This window comes from Nematolebias whitei, chromosome 6 (assembly GCF_014905685.2).
Source record: "Nematolebias whitei isolate Nwh7 chromosome 6, NemWhi1, whole genome shotgun sequence".
Taxonomy (NCBI): domain Eukaryota; kingdom Metazoa; phylum Chordata; class Actinopteri; order Cyprinodontiformes; family Rivulidae; genus Nematolebias; species Nematolebias whitei.
The window spans coordinates 46,021,122-46,033,063 of NC_056503.1; the positions used below are offsets into that span (position 1 = coordinate 46,021,122).

Sequence of the window (11,942 nt, forward strand, 5' to 3'; positions counted from 1 at the left end):
GATGGATGGATGGATGGATGGATGGATGGATGGATGGATGGATGGATGGATGGATGGATGGATTTTACAACACCTGAAGAAAAGAGAACCTTGAACTGAACCTTTCCCGGTTGGTTTGTCTGACGGTCGCTGAAGGTCTTGGTTTCAAATAAATCAACTGGTCTGACGGGAGAACGCTCCGACTACAGTTTGAATCAGTCTGAGGTCAGAACTTCCTGCTGTCAGACCAGGTCTGAGTTGTTTCGAGTCCGAGCGATTCGCACAGCAGACGTTTTCTGTTTCCTCCCAACGCCATCGATCTACCGCCAACAGGCTGAACCAATCAGCTGTCAGAAAGAGGCCGTGCTGTTTCCACTGTAACCGTGTCGGACGGGTGTGAAACGCGCCGCGTCGGCTGCTGTTAGCCACCTGACAGCTGACACCCGCTTGGGCGGAACTACAGGAGGAACTGGGTCTGTCGCCATGGTTACCAGGTGTGCTGGTGGGCGTGTTCTCATGACAGTAAACCTTCTGAACATCCAACAGAAACATCCTGATCATGAAGTCTGACAGCTGTGGAGCCAAGTGGGCCTAAGAGAACCATCAAACAGAACACCTGGAGCCTTTAGATGGATCCAGAACAACCGAACCACCACCAGTCATAAATCTGCTCCTCCAGGTTGTCTCAGGTGGTTTAAGACAGGAAGACAAAGACAAAAAAAAAATTCTATCCAGTTTTTACCCGGTTCTTTATTTAGAGTCACATAGAGCTGGTGTCCTTGTCCAGAGGACACTGTGTGGCAGGCAGGGACAACCGGACAGGCCTCCGGTACATCGCAGGGACACATGGACATGTCTCTGGTCCATTGCAGGGTCATCTAGACAGGTCTCTGGTCCATTACAGGGACACCTGGACAGGTCTTCTGTCCATCACTGAGACACCTGAACAGGTCTCCAGTCCATCGCAGAGACACCTGGACAGGTCTCCAGTCCATCGCAGACTAACATGGACGCTTTAACAACCAGAGAAATTACTTTTTCGGTGAAAACTGCGAGCTGAAGAAATTGAAACTAAATAATTGAAGCTAAAAGAGGCAGAATTGTAGCTAAAAGCTAAAAGCTAAACCAACGTTCACACCTGAGTGGACTCACCTGCACTCAGCTCACCTTTCCCTCCTCCTCAGTATTTAGACTCCTCCTTCAACTGTTCACCTCTTCCTGTTTTTTGCCTGATTTGAGTGGTATTTATTTATTTATTTATTATTTATTTATTTTGTTTGTTTTTCATCCCTCTTCTTTAAAGATTTCAGGTTTTGCAACATTTGCATCTTGATTTTTGGCATTTGGGTTCCAACTTCTACAATCGTATGACAAGAATTAAAAACAGGCACAAGAAATACAAACAAACTAACAAACAAACAAACAAACAGGTGTAAACAACGTTGACCAGCTTCTTCTCTTCCTGTTTTCATATTTCATGTTCAGCTGTTTGTTGGGCTTTAGGGTTAGAGTTTATTTGTTTGTTTTCCGAACTTTTTACAGATTTTAATTTTATTATTTTAATAAAATGTCCAACCAGGAGCCTCGGGTCGTTAAAGGAGCAGGAGATGGGTCTGGTTCTGGTTGGTCGATAATCTGACGTGAAATAAAAGAACAGTTCAGAGCGTAAATGGAGCAGAACCAACGAGATGTTTGAGCTCCCAGTGGGGTCCGTGTTTGTTGACTTCATTACTGAAGATCAGAACCTCTGCAGGGGAACTGTGAGGAGTTCACGGGCATCAGGAAACATCAGGAAACAAACCACTTCAGAGTCATGACAGAACGACATCTCTTCAGTCAAAAAAAAAAAATCCTTCAGAGCAGAACTTCAGGGAACTGTCGAAGGAAACAGGAGGAACTTCAGTGTTTTGTTCTTTGGTTTGGACCAGAACATCAGCTGTGAAGCACGGCAGTGGAAATTCATGGTGGAGGATTTCATTGAAGTTGGAAATTTAGTTTCAGACAAGCTTTTATGTCATTTAGACAGTTCAAGAGTGGTTCCAGTGGATACCTAACAGGAATATAAACCTGGATATCATCAGCAAAACAGTGGAAATGAATATGTTTCCTAAAAATGAACCCAAATACAACTCGTAAAGATTAAAAAGGCAGGGGACCGAGAATGCAGCCATGAGGAACCTCACAAGTCAGAGGATCTACAGAAGAGAAGATCAGGTCTATACCAGGCTCAAACTGGGCCTCGAATACCAACCACTTGTTCAGGTCCTGACATTTGTTCTAGTCTACAGCATCAAAGGAAGCAGAAAGGTCCAGAAACAGCAGAACTTCCTGAGTCAACAGAGCTGTCTCTTTGGCCTGATTTAAAACCTGCTGAGTTCCAATGATGTGGACCTCACACAGAAACCAGACTGAGACATTCAATAACTTCTACAAAGGGAAGGAGAACCTCACCTGGTAGATCAAAACCAAGATTCTGGTCCAGGTGTGCAGGAATCACAGATGGACTTCACTCTGTGTCAATAAATATCTTGTGACCTTCAGCCTCCAGGTTCTTGTTTTGGACCAAGCTTTAAAAAGTGAAGAATAAACAGGAACTCACAGAAAAACAAGAACAGTACAAGTGGATTCAGAACCTGGTTCCATCAGTCCTGATCCAAACATCAGGACCAGCTGAGGGGAGAATGTGGACAGAACGGAAAATCAAAGCTTTGTCTTTCGGCTCAGCTCCTTCTTCAAACCGGATCAACGCCCTCATTACTGAAGACCAGGCTCCAACCCGAGGGGCCTGTCCCACCATCACTCAGGAACTGGACTCTGAGGTTCTGGGCCTCCTCTGACAGACACAGAGACCTTATCAGAACAGTACAGTTTAATGCAATCTTCAGATTCTCCCATCAGAACCGAGGTTCTGATGAAACCGGACTGAACTGGACCCAAAACTGAATGTTTAAAAACATTTGGTTCTGATCTGGTGAGTGTTCTCACAGGGATCCAAGTCTGTAGAACGTCACTGATTCCATCAAACAGAAAGTTCTGTTGGATTTATGGACCCATCAGTGTCCAGGGTAAACTCCACCTCCAACAGAACCTCCGGTGTCGGTCCGATGGGGGAAACTGAAGCAGGTTCTGTTTGAATGTTCTTGTTCTGCTCTCAGACGTCCTGCTGCGGCCCGCGGACCTCCAGCTGACAAACTGTCATCTGAGCGGAACCAGAGGTTCTTCAGAACGGCTCATTTCACTAAAGCTGGGACGGAACTATCATCATCATCATTATCATCATCAGTCACCCCCCACTCCCTCTTCAGTGACGTCAGCATGGCTTTATAAGAACCCCTCGCCCGGGTCAGAACCAGCAGACCCGCCGAGAAGCAGATAAAAAGACAGACAGGTGATGAAGATGTTCTCCTCCTCGCGCCTCCTCCTCCTCCTCCTCTCCATCAGCGCCTCCTTCAGCTTCTGCTCCGCCGCTCAGAGAGACTCCAAACTCCGCCTGCTGCTGCACCGAACCCCGCTGCTGGGCTCCAAACAGGTCCGACACACCCACAGCCCGAACTCACAGCCAGAACCAGAACTTTAAGACCAAACGGGTCAGAACGGGTCAGAACCGAGAGTTTAAAAACCGACTTCAGGTTGTTCATCTTCAGCTTTTAAAGTTAATAAAAGCTGAACGGTTCCGACCCAAATGAGTGAACTGAGGTGTTGTAGTGTTTTAATCAGAGGTGTTCTGGTCAGAACCGGAAACATCTGGAGAAACGGATCAGGCTGAAATAAAAATATTATTTAATTTTCATTTCAATATTTTTCATTTTGAAATATAAAGTTTATTAAAAGTAATAAAAGTGATAAAAAAACTATTTTAAATTTTAATTAATTTGAAATTAAACTCAAAGATCTGAATCTGAGGTTTTTCATAAATTAAATTTTATTTTTATTTAAATGTTTTTTATAAACCGAACAAACTTTAATTAATAAAAGTTGCAACAATCTGTGGAACAAAGTTAATAAAGCATTCATAACTATTTATTAAAAAATAACAAAAATGATGAAATTCATGAACAGATTTATCTTCAAAACATCAGAAAATCTGAATAAGTTTTATGATTTTAAATAATTTAGCACAAAATCATTAAAGATTATTTAGATTTTATTATTTAGTTTTTATTAATGTTTCGTTGTTATTTTTTTAATTAGGATGAAAATAAAAACTGTTGTTTTTAAAATATAACATGAAAAATATATATTTTCTTTTAATAAATATTTATACATTTAAATGTTATTTTTTATTAAAACATTTATGTCTGAATTTTTGATCAATAATTTATGTTTCTGATCAGCGTTTATTGATCTGATCCAAACCAATGAGATCGATCAGAACCTTTGATCTGATCTGAGGTCCGCTCTAAACCGGGTCAGATTCATCAAAACCGGACTCTTTGGGTCCGGTTCTGATCAACAACTTTTATTAAAACAACAAATGTTGTTCCAAAGATTAAATTATTGAATTTATTTTTAGTAGTTTTAATTAAATCTGTTTATTTGTTGAAATTTTTTAAACGTTTATTTTTTACGTTCAACAAGTTTAAACTTTTATTTTGTATTATTTTTATTATAAAAACTTATTATTTTTTTATTCTCAGTTTTTAAAAGATGATGTAAAATATTAATTTCAGGTCATTTCAACTCGTCATCTTTAATAATTTCATTAATAAAACTTATCTTTAATTATTTTATTAATCCTTATTAATAAAACAGTCAGGATGAACTTTATTTCACTTTGACCCGAAACAAAACTGGAAAAGATTCATAAATCTGACAGAATCTACAGAACTTTTCTGATTTATTGAAATTATTAAATAGCTTGTATTTTTATTTTGTTTGTGATTTTCAGACTTTTCTTATTTTTCACAAGTTATGATTATTTTATTTTAATAACCTTTAAAACAAACTAATTTTCTGATTTTATTGACCATTTATTTATTAACCATTTATTATTTATTTGTGTTTTTATGTTTATTTAAATATGTTTCGTTTTATTCAACTGATTCGTCGCTCAACTGGACTCAGAACCGGACCGAAACAGAACTTTTCGTCTCCTCCCATCATGCATTTATTCAAATTTATTCATATTCAATTTTCCTTTCTTCTGTCTGGTTTGGGTCAGGAATCAGAACCAGAATCAGAATCAGAACCACTGGGTTCAGTTTGCTGATCTGGGAGGCATTTGGACCTCTGCTGGTTCTGTTCCGAGCCCAGAACTTTTTTTTTCTAGTGAAACTTTTAGTCTTGTTGTTCACAAGCAGAACCAGAACCATCCGGTACTGTCTTCCAGACTCCTTCCTGCCGTTTACATGCCGCCCTGACTGTAGTCCAGACTCTGAGGGGAGACAGGTTCTGGTCTGACTGCAGCTGGTCCAGAACCAGGCCGACTTTGGGTTTTGGGTTGGTGGAGGGACTGAGCTGTTTCTGACCCGTCCTGACCCAACAAACCTTCTCTGACCTCAGTAAAGGAGGTCCTGTTAGTTCTGAAAGATGTCCAAACAGGTCCAGAATGCGCTGTGACCCGGGCCCGTTTGCAAAGAGTACTGTTAATCTGACCTTTGACCTCTCTGTCCCTGCAGGACACGTCCCGCTCCTCACTGACAGAGATGCTCCTGTCGGACCTCCTGCAGATGGAGAACGAGGCTCTGGAGGAGGACGGGTACCCTCTGCCTGAAGGAGAACCTGAGGACATCCGTCTGGCCCTGGAGCGGGCCGCCGGAACCGGGCCACTGCTGGCGCCACGAGAGAGGAAGGCCGGCTGCAAGAACTTCTTCTGGAAGACCTTCACGTCCTGCTGAGAGCTGCTCCTCCTCCTGCTCCTCCTCCTGCTCCTCCGCCTCCTCTAGTTTAGAACTCTGATTCTTTCTGTAAACTTGATGAAACTATTTTTAATTGTTGGTTTGAATAAAATCTGTTTGAGACAAACTCTGTCCGTCTGCTGATGAAGAGGAGGATCAGAGTCTTCGTCAGGGTCTCATCAACCAAATTAAATCAGAACCAGAACCCCACAGAGGTCAATCAGAACCAGAACATCTCAAGGGTCAATCAGAACCAGGTTCTCTCTCGGTCGAGGTAACTCTCTGCAGCCACAGTTACCGTCACGAACATCAGTTACTGAAGATGAAGCGTTTTATTGATTATTATTTATTTTATTTTAAAATCTTATGATCCGACAGAAGCTCCGTCGCTTCCTTTCACCAGATGTTTTCTGTTTCCGCCTCTCTTCACCTGAACGACTGCACCTCCTGGTCGCAGCTGCGTCTTCCCTTCAGCTCATTTTGTCGTCTCTTATTTGGAAAAAGTCACCGTCTCTCCAACACCAGCAGGTTGCGATGTTTCCAGGACCCAGTTGTCCGCGCGTTCTTTAGCTGTGGGGGCCATCGTGAATTGGGCTGACTGTAGATGTTACTTTCTGAGCGCTTCCTTCAGCCTTGGGAGGCGGGCGATCATGTATGAAGAATAACCGATCTGTCTGCTCAGGAAACACCAGACTCTGTTCACGAAACGTCCAATTCTCCCAGAAAATACAAAAGTTTCTCTTCAGCCCTTTGATGTCATTAACGAGGTTTGTCAGCGTTTTGAAGTGCGCTTCTGTGGCTCAGTCAGTATCTTACCTTTGTTGGATATTTAACCCTTCCACTGCTGCTCTATTCTCTCCCGCCTTTGCTGCTATCAGAGCTCTCGGACTGATCCCTACACATCAGGAGACCTGTGTTAAGGTGTTGGACCTAGTCGCTCCGTTAAAAATCAAACCAAAGCGCACCCCTTCCCTTGATGAGCTCACCCGAGCAGATAGATAGTGCAGGAAAACTGAGCGCAAATGGAAGAAGGATAAACTACACATTTGTGTTGCTATATGTTAAAAACATGTTGGAAAGACTTTCGGACCACCATCCAATCAGGATGCTTGAAATAGTCACAACCCCCGTGTTCTTTTTAACACCATGAACTCCATTTTAACCGTGCCTCAGTCGGCCAGCACGGAGGCCTCTGTAGACACTTGTAATGACTTTTTCAGATACTTTGTTGAAAAGGTTGAGTCGATTAGCTCATCGATTCCACACTCCACAGCTGACCCGTCTGTCCCCTGCTCAGCTGCCTTCAATCACTTCAGACACGTTTCCCTCTCATTTTTAAATGATGTTGGTGAAACCCTCGGGTTCCCCTGCTGATCTCATCCCTGCATCCTTTTTAAACTAGTTTTACCTTCGATTGGACCCTCTGTTCTTGCTATTCTAAACAGCAGGACTGCTATAAGTGTGGGCTCTGATGCTTTTAAACATACAGGAGTAAATCCATTAATTAAAAAACCTGGACTTGACCCTTCAGGCTGCTCATATTTTAGACCAATCTCAAAACTTCCCTTTCTTTCTGAAGTCTTGGTGGAAGTTGTTTTTTATTCAAAATATCCTGATGCATGCTCAATAATCCAGGTAGAACAACTGAAGAAGTCGTTCGGATGAAAGACAAAACGTTTCTACAATTTATATTTTTATTTTTTAACCCATCCAGAGGACCTGACTTAACTTTTGTGGCATTTTTATTCAACTGAATGAGTTTTTGAATGAGAATGGAATTATTTAAAAATCTTTCAGTTTGGTTTTAAATGATTACACAGCACTGAAACAACTTTAATGAGGGTTTGCAATGACATTCTGTTAGCAAATGATTCTGGTCAGTTTGTGATACTTGTACTCCTGGACCTTGCTGCTGCTTTTGGTACTGTTCACCACAGTATCCTTTTATCAAGGTTCGAACACTGGGTTGGGATTACAGGAGCAGCATTAGAATGGTTCCGTTCGTACCTGAATGACAGGAGTTTCTGTGTTAATGTTGGGAATAGTGTATCCCCGACAGTGCCCCTTTCCTGTGGGGTCCCACAGGGCTCGATTCTTGGACCCCTTTTATTTTCACTCTATCCGCTGCCTTTGGGTTTTATCCTGAAGATACATGGCCTTTCATTTCATTGTTATGCTGATGATTGTCAGATTTATCTGCTCTAGAAACCCAACAGTTCCTGCTCCATTCGCCCTCTGTTAAAATGTCTTGACAACATCAAGGCATGGATGGCTTCAAATTGTTTACGTTTTAATGATAAGAAAACTGAAGTCATTGCATTTAGCCCTAGCTCTACTGCTGTCACTGATCATGTAAATCTTGCCTCTCTTCAGCTTTCTCTTAAGCAGTCTGTTACAAATCTCAAGAAGGTTTTCGACTCTGACTTTAATTAATAAACAGATTAACTCTGTTCTACAAAAACGCTTCTTCCAGTTAAGGCAGATAGCAAAGTTTAAGTGTGCGTTGACCAGATCTGACCTTGAAAAAATAGTCCATGCATTCATTACAACCTGGGTGGACTACGGTACTGTAATGCACTTTATGTTGCGGTCAGTCAGGTGTCCAAAATGCGGCAGCTTGGCTTTTAACAGAAACTAGTAGGTATGAGCACGTTCCACCAGTTTTGTCCTCCCTTCACTGGCTCCCTGTGTGTGTCAGAATTAATTTTAAAATTCTCCTGTTGACATTTAAGTGCATTAAACATAAATAACAAGACAAATAGCTTTGCACCTGCATACCGCTCTGAGCTACTTCAACCTTCTCGGGCGCTGAGATCATCATCTGCTTTTGGATGTACCAAAAACCAGGCTGAAGCTCAGAGGAGATCAGGCTTTTTCAGTCATGGGCCCTAAACTCTGGAACAATCTGCCCCCCAACATCAGACAGGCCACTTCACTTCCTGTTTTTAAATCTCTCCTTAAAACACTCCTGTATACACTGATGTTTAAACACAGTGTGATTTGATTTACTATTTCATTGTTTCTCATTGTTTTTGTGTTTTTATTTTTGATGCTTTTAATTACTTCTTGTTATTATTATTTTTCTTAATTACTGCCTTGATTTTTTTTTTGTGAAGCACTTTGATAACAGTTGCTGTTTTAAATGTGCTTTTTAAATAATTCTGACTTGACTTACCTGCAGCAGATCGTTCTTTAAACGTGGGAGCGTTTGTCTCTGACACGACTGGCGAGCTAACGGCTAGCCTGAACAGAACCAGGACCAAATCACCGTCACCTGAGAAATTTTCCGCTTCGCATCTTTCAAGCAAAAATCTGACATGACTGCAGGAAGTGCTACAGCTAGCTGCTGCTGCTAATCAAAAGAACTCTGAGCAAACTGTTTAATGATCCAGACGGGTTTAAAGGTTTGTTCAGTGTGATGACATCACTCCAACATTTAGACTGTCTGAACTTTAAGACTTTTTTAAAAAAACTCTTCTTTTTTCCATCTTCACTCATCTTCCTCCCAGCGTGTCTCTCTGCTGGAGGACTGATGGTGTCCTCTCAGAGGTCAAAGGTCAAACTCCCATTGACTTGCATTGTATCTGAGCTCTGAGTTTTCTCTTCAAACAGGAAGTGAAGGTTCTAAACAGGAAGTGAAAGCTCTTTTAAACCTGTCACACCAACCATCAAACAGAACCCGAGGTACCATCAGAACCTTCAACTGCTCACGGGTCAAGAAGTTCTTTCACTTCTAGTTTTCACTCAGTTTGTTTGAAGCTGCTTTTTTACTCTGTGTTTCTGCCTGAGGTGCAGCCCCTCGTCGCCATGGCAACCAGTAACTCAGCAGATTGTGTTTCTTCTCTACACTCAGCATGCTTCTCTTCCTCCTCTTTTTCCATCATGGCCGCCCCCATTGAGCCTTCATGTCGTCTTGATGTTCAGGAGGAGTTAGTCAGGGGTTTGTTTGTTTGTTTGTTTATTTGTTTGTTTGTTTCTGATTTTTAGAGGAGAACAATGACGGACGTTGGAGTTTTGGTTCTTTTTTTATTTCTAATTTTTCTTATTTGTCCAGTTTGAACAGAACCATTTCAAACCTGAACGTTTCATAAGTCCAGTACATTTGTAACAGAACCTCCTGAAGGAGCAGCAGAACCTGGACCGAGTCCAACTGATGGTTCCTCAGATTGTTTCAAGCTGCTGCTGAGTTCCTCCTCCAACTCTCTGACCATCTTCTGAATGAAGCAATGCTGCAGGGAGGAACAGAAGAATGATTCTCCTGCTGAACAGAACCAGGCCTGAAGAGAACATCATGGACCTCCGGCCCGGCGAGCTGACGGTCGGGAAGGGGAGGAAACGAAACTCGTTCTGAGCTTGTCAGGACAGGAAACGGCAAACATCAGACAGAACATGTTCCTGTTCCTATATAATCTGTTTCTGTTGTTTCATAATCCAACATCAGGGGTTCATTAATCATCTGGATGAACACATGAATAAAATAAAGCTCTTAAGATTTTCTATTTCAGTGTTTTAATGCTGAGTTCAGTGTCGTCAGCCTTCAAACAACAACAATAATCATTCTACTTCTACTAAAAATATTAATGAGATGAAGAAACTCCTGTCACACGACAAACAAACAGATTTTTAATTAGAGAAAAAAAATTAAAGGTTAAAGTTTATCAATTAAAATTGTCAGTAAAGTGATGATATTTTGTCTGATTGGAGGTAAGGAAACTGTTTCTGTCAGAAAATCAAACTGAGGAGGAAAAAACTAGAGAACCAGCATCAGCTGACCTGTGTCCAGTCAAAGGGTCAGATGGTTCAGCTGTGGTTCTGATCTTGGTTCTAGTCCTGGTTCTGATCACTGTGATGTGTTCTTGTGAAGTGAAGCAGTTCTGGTCTCAGATTAAACAGAATCAGTTCAAAGTGAGTCTCAAATCGTTTGTTGTGTTTCAGCTTCCTTTTGAGTCTCGGGTCTTTAGTCTTATGTTGCAGGAATTTTATACGTGTTAAAAACAACAAATTTATACTCAGAGCGGTCACAGCACTGACATCTCAAACTTGTCTCAAACTTGGCTCAAACTAACTTGTCTCCAACTTGTCTCAAATTAATGTCTCAAACTTGTCTCCAACTTGTCTCCAACTTGTCTCAAATTAACGTGTCTCAAACTGGTCTATAACTTGTCTCAAACTTGTCTCCAACTTGTCTCCAACTTGTCCCAAACTAACTTGTCTCCAACTTGTCTCAAACTAACTTGTTTCAAATTTGTCTCCAACTTGTCTCAAACATCTCAAAATAACCTGTCTCCAACTTGTCTCAAACTAACTTGTCTCTAACTTATCTCCAACTTGTCTCAAACTAACGTGTCTCAGACTAGTCTCTAATTTGTCTCAAACTTGTCTCCAACTTGTCTCAAACTTGTCTCAAAATAACTTGTTTCAAACATGTCTCTAACTTGTCTCCAACTTGTCTCAAACTAACTTGTCTCAAACATGTCTTCATTATCAGGTTCATGTCTTCATCATCAGGTCCACATCTTCATCATCAGGCCAATGTCCCTAATGAGAGTCCCTAGATGAGAATGAGTCCCTAGCCCTAACCCTGATGATGAATTCATGAAGCTGATTATGAAAACATGAACCTGATAATGAAGACGTGGACGTGATGATGGAGACATGAAGCTGATGACCCTGCAGGTCAAACTTTCACCAACATGACAGTACATCGGTGTGTTTGAAACCAGCTGTGAAGGTTCTGCTGGAGCGTGAGCCACAGCCCGGTGAGTTCTGGCTCTGTTCATCAGAACTCTGATGATCCAGAGGTGCAGATGTTTGTGTAGTTTCTGTAGGTGAGTCTGCAGGTGTCTTCAATCTGCAGCACAAAAATGTCGACGTTTCTAACGTGGAGTCGAGAAGCGAGATTTTTATCAATAAACAGGAAGATGCAGCTGCAGACGCACAAAGAGCCGCCAATCAAGCCGTCAGCCAATCAGAAGCCAGCGTTTGAACTGCTTTAATAAACTGTAACGAGCTTTAATTACAGCTGAAAGCTTTAGTGGAAGACACACACACACCGCCTTTTAACTCTCTGTGTGTGTTAGTGTGTGTGTGTGTGTGTGTGTGTGTGTGTGTGTGTGTGTGTGTGTG

General features: G+C 41.7%; 1 protein-coding gene across 1 annotated transcript; it reads left to right on the forward strand.

Moving 5' to 3' along the window:
- Positions 1–3,339: 3,339 nt before the first annotated feature.
- On the forward strand, positions 3,340–5,816 carry sst1.1 (somatostatin 1, tandem duplicate 1). Its single transcript, XM_037677690.1, has 2 exons — positions 3,340–3,508; positions 5,598–5,816. Exons 1-2 carry the CDS (start codon positions 3,371–3,373, stop codon positions 5,814–5,816), a joined length of 357 nt encoding a protein of 118 aa, XP_037533618.1. The 5' UTR covers positions 3,340–3,370.
- Positions 5,817–11,942: the final 6,126 nt, after the last annotated feature.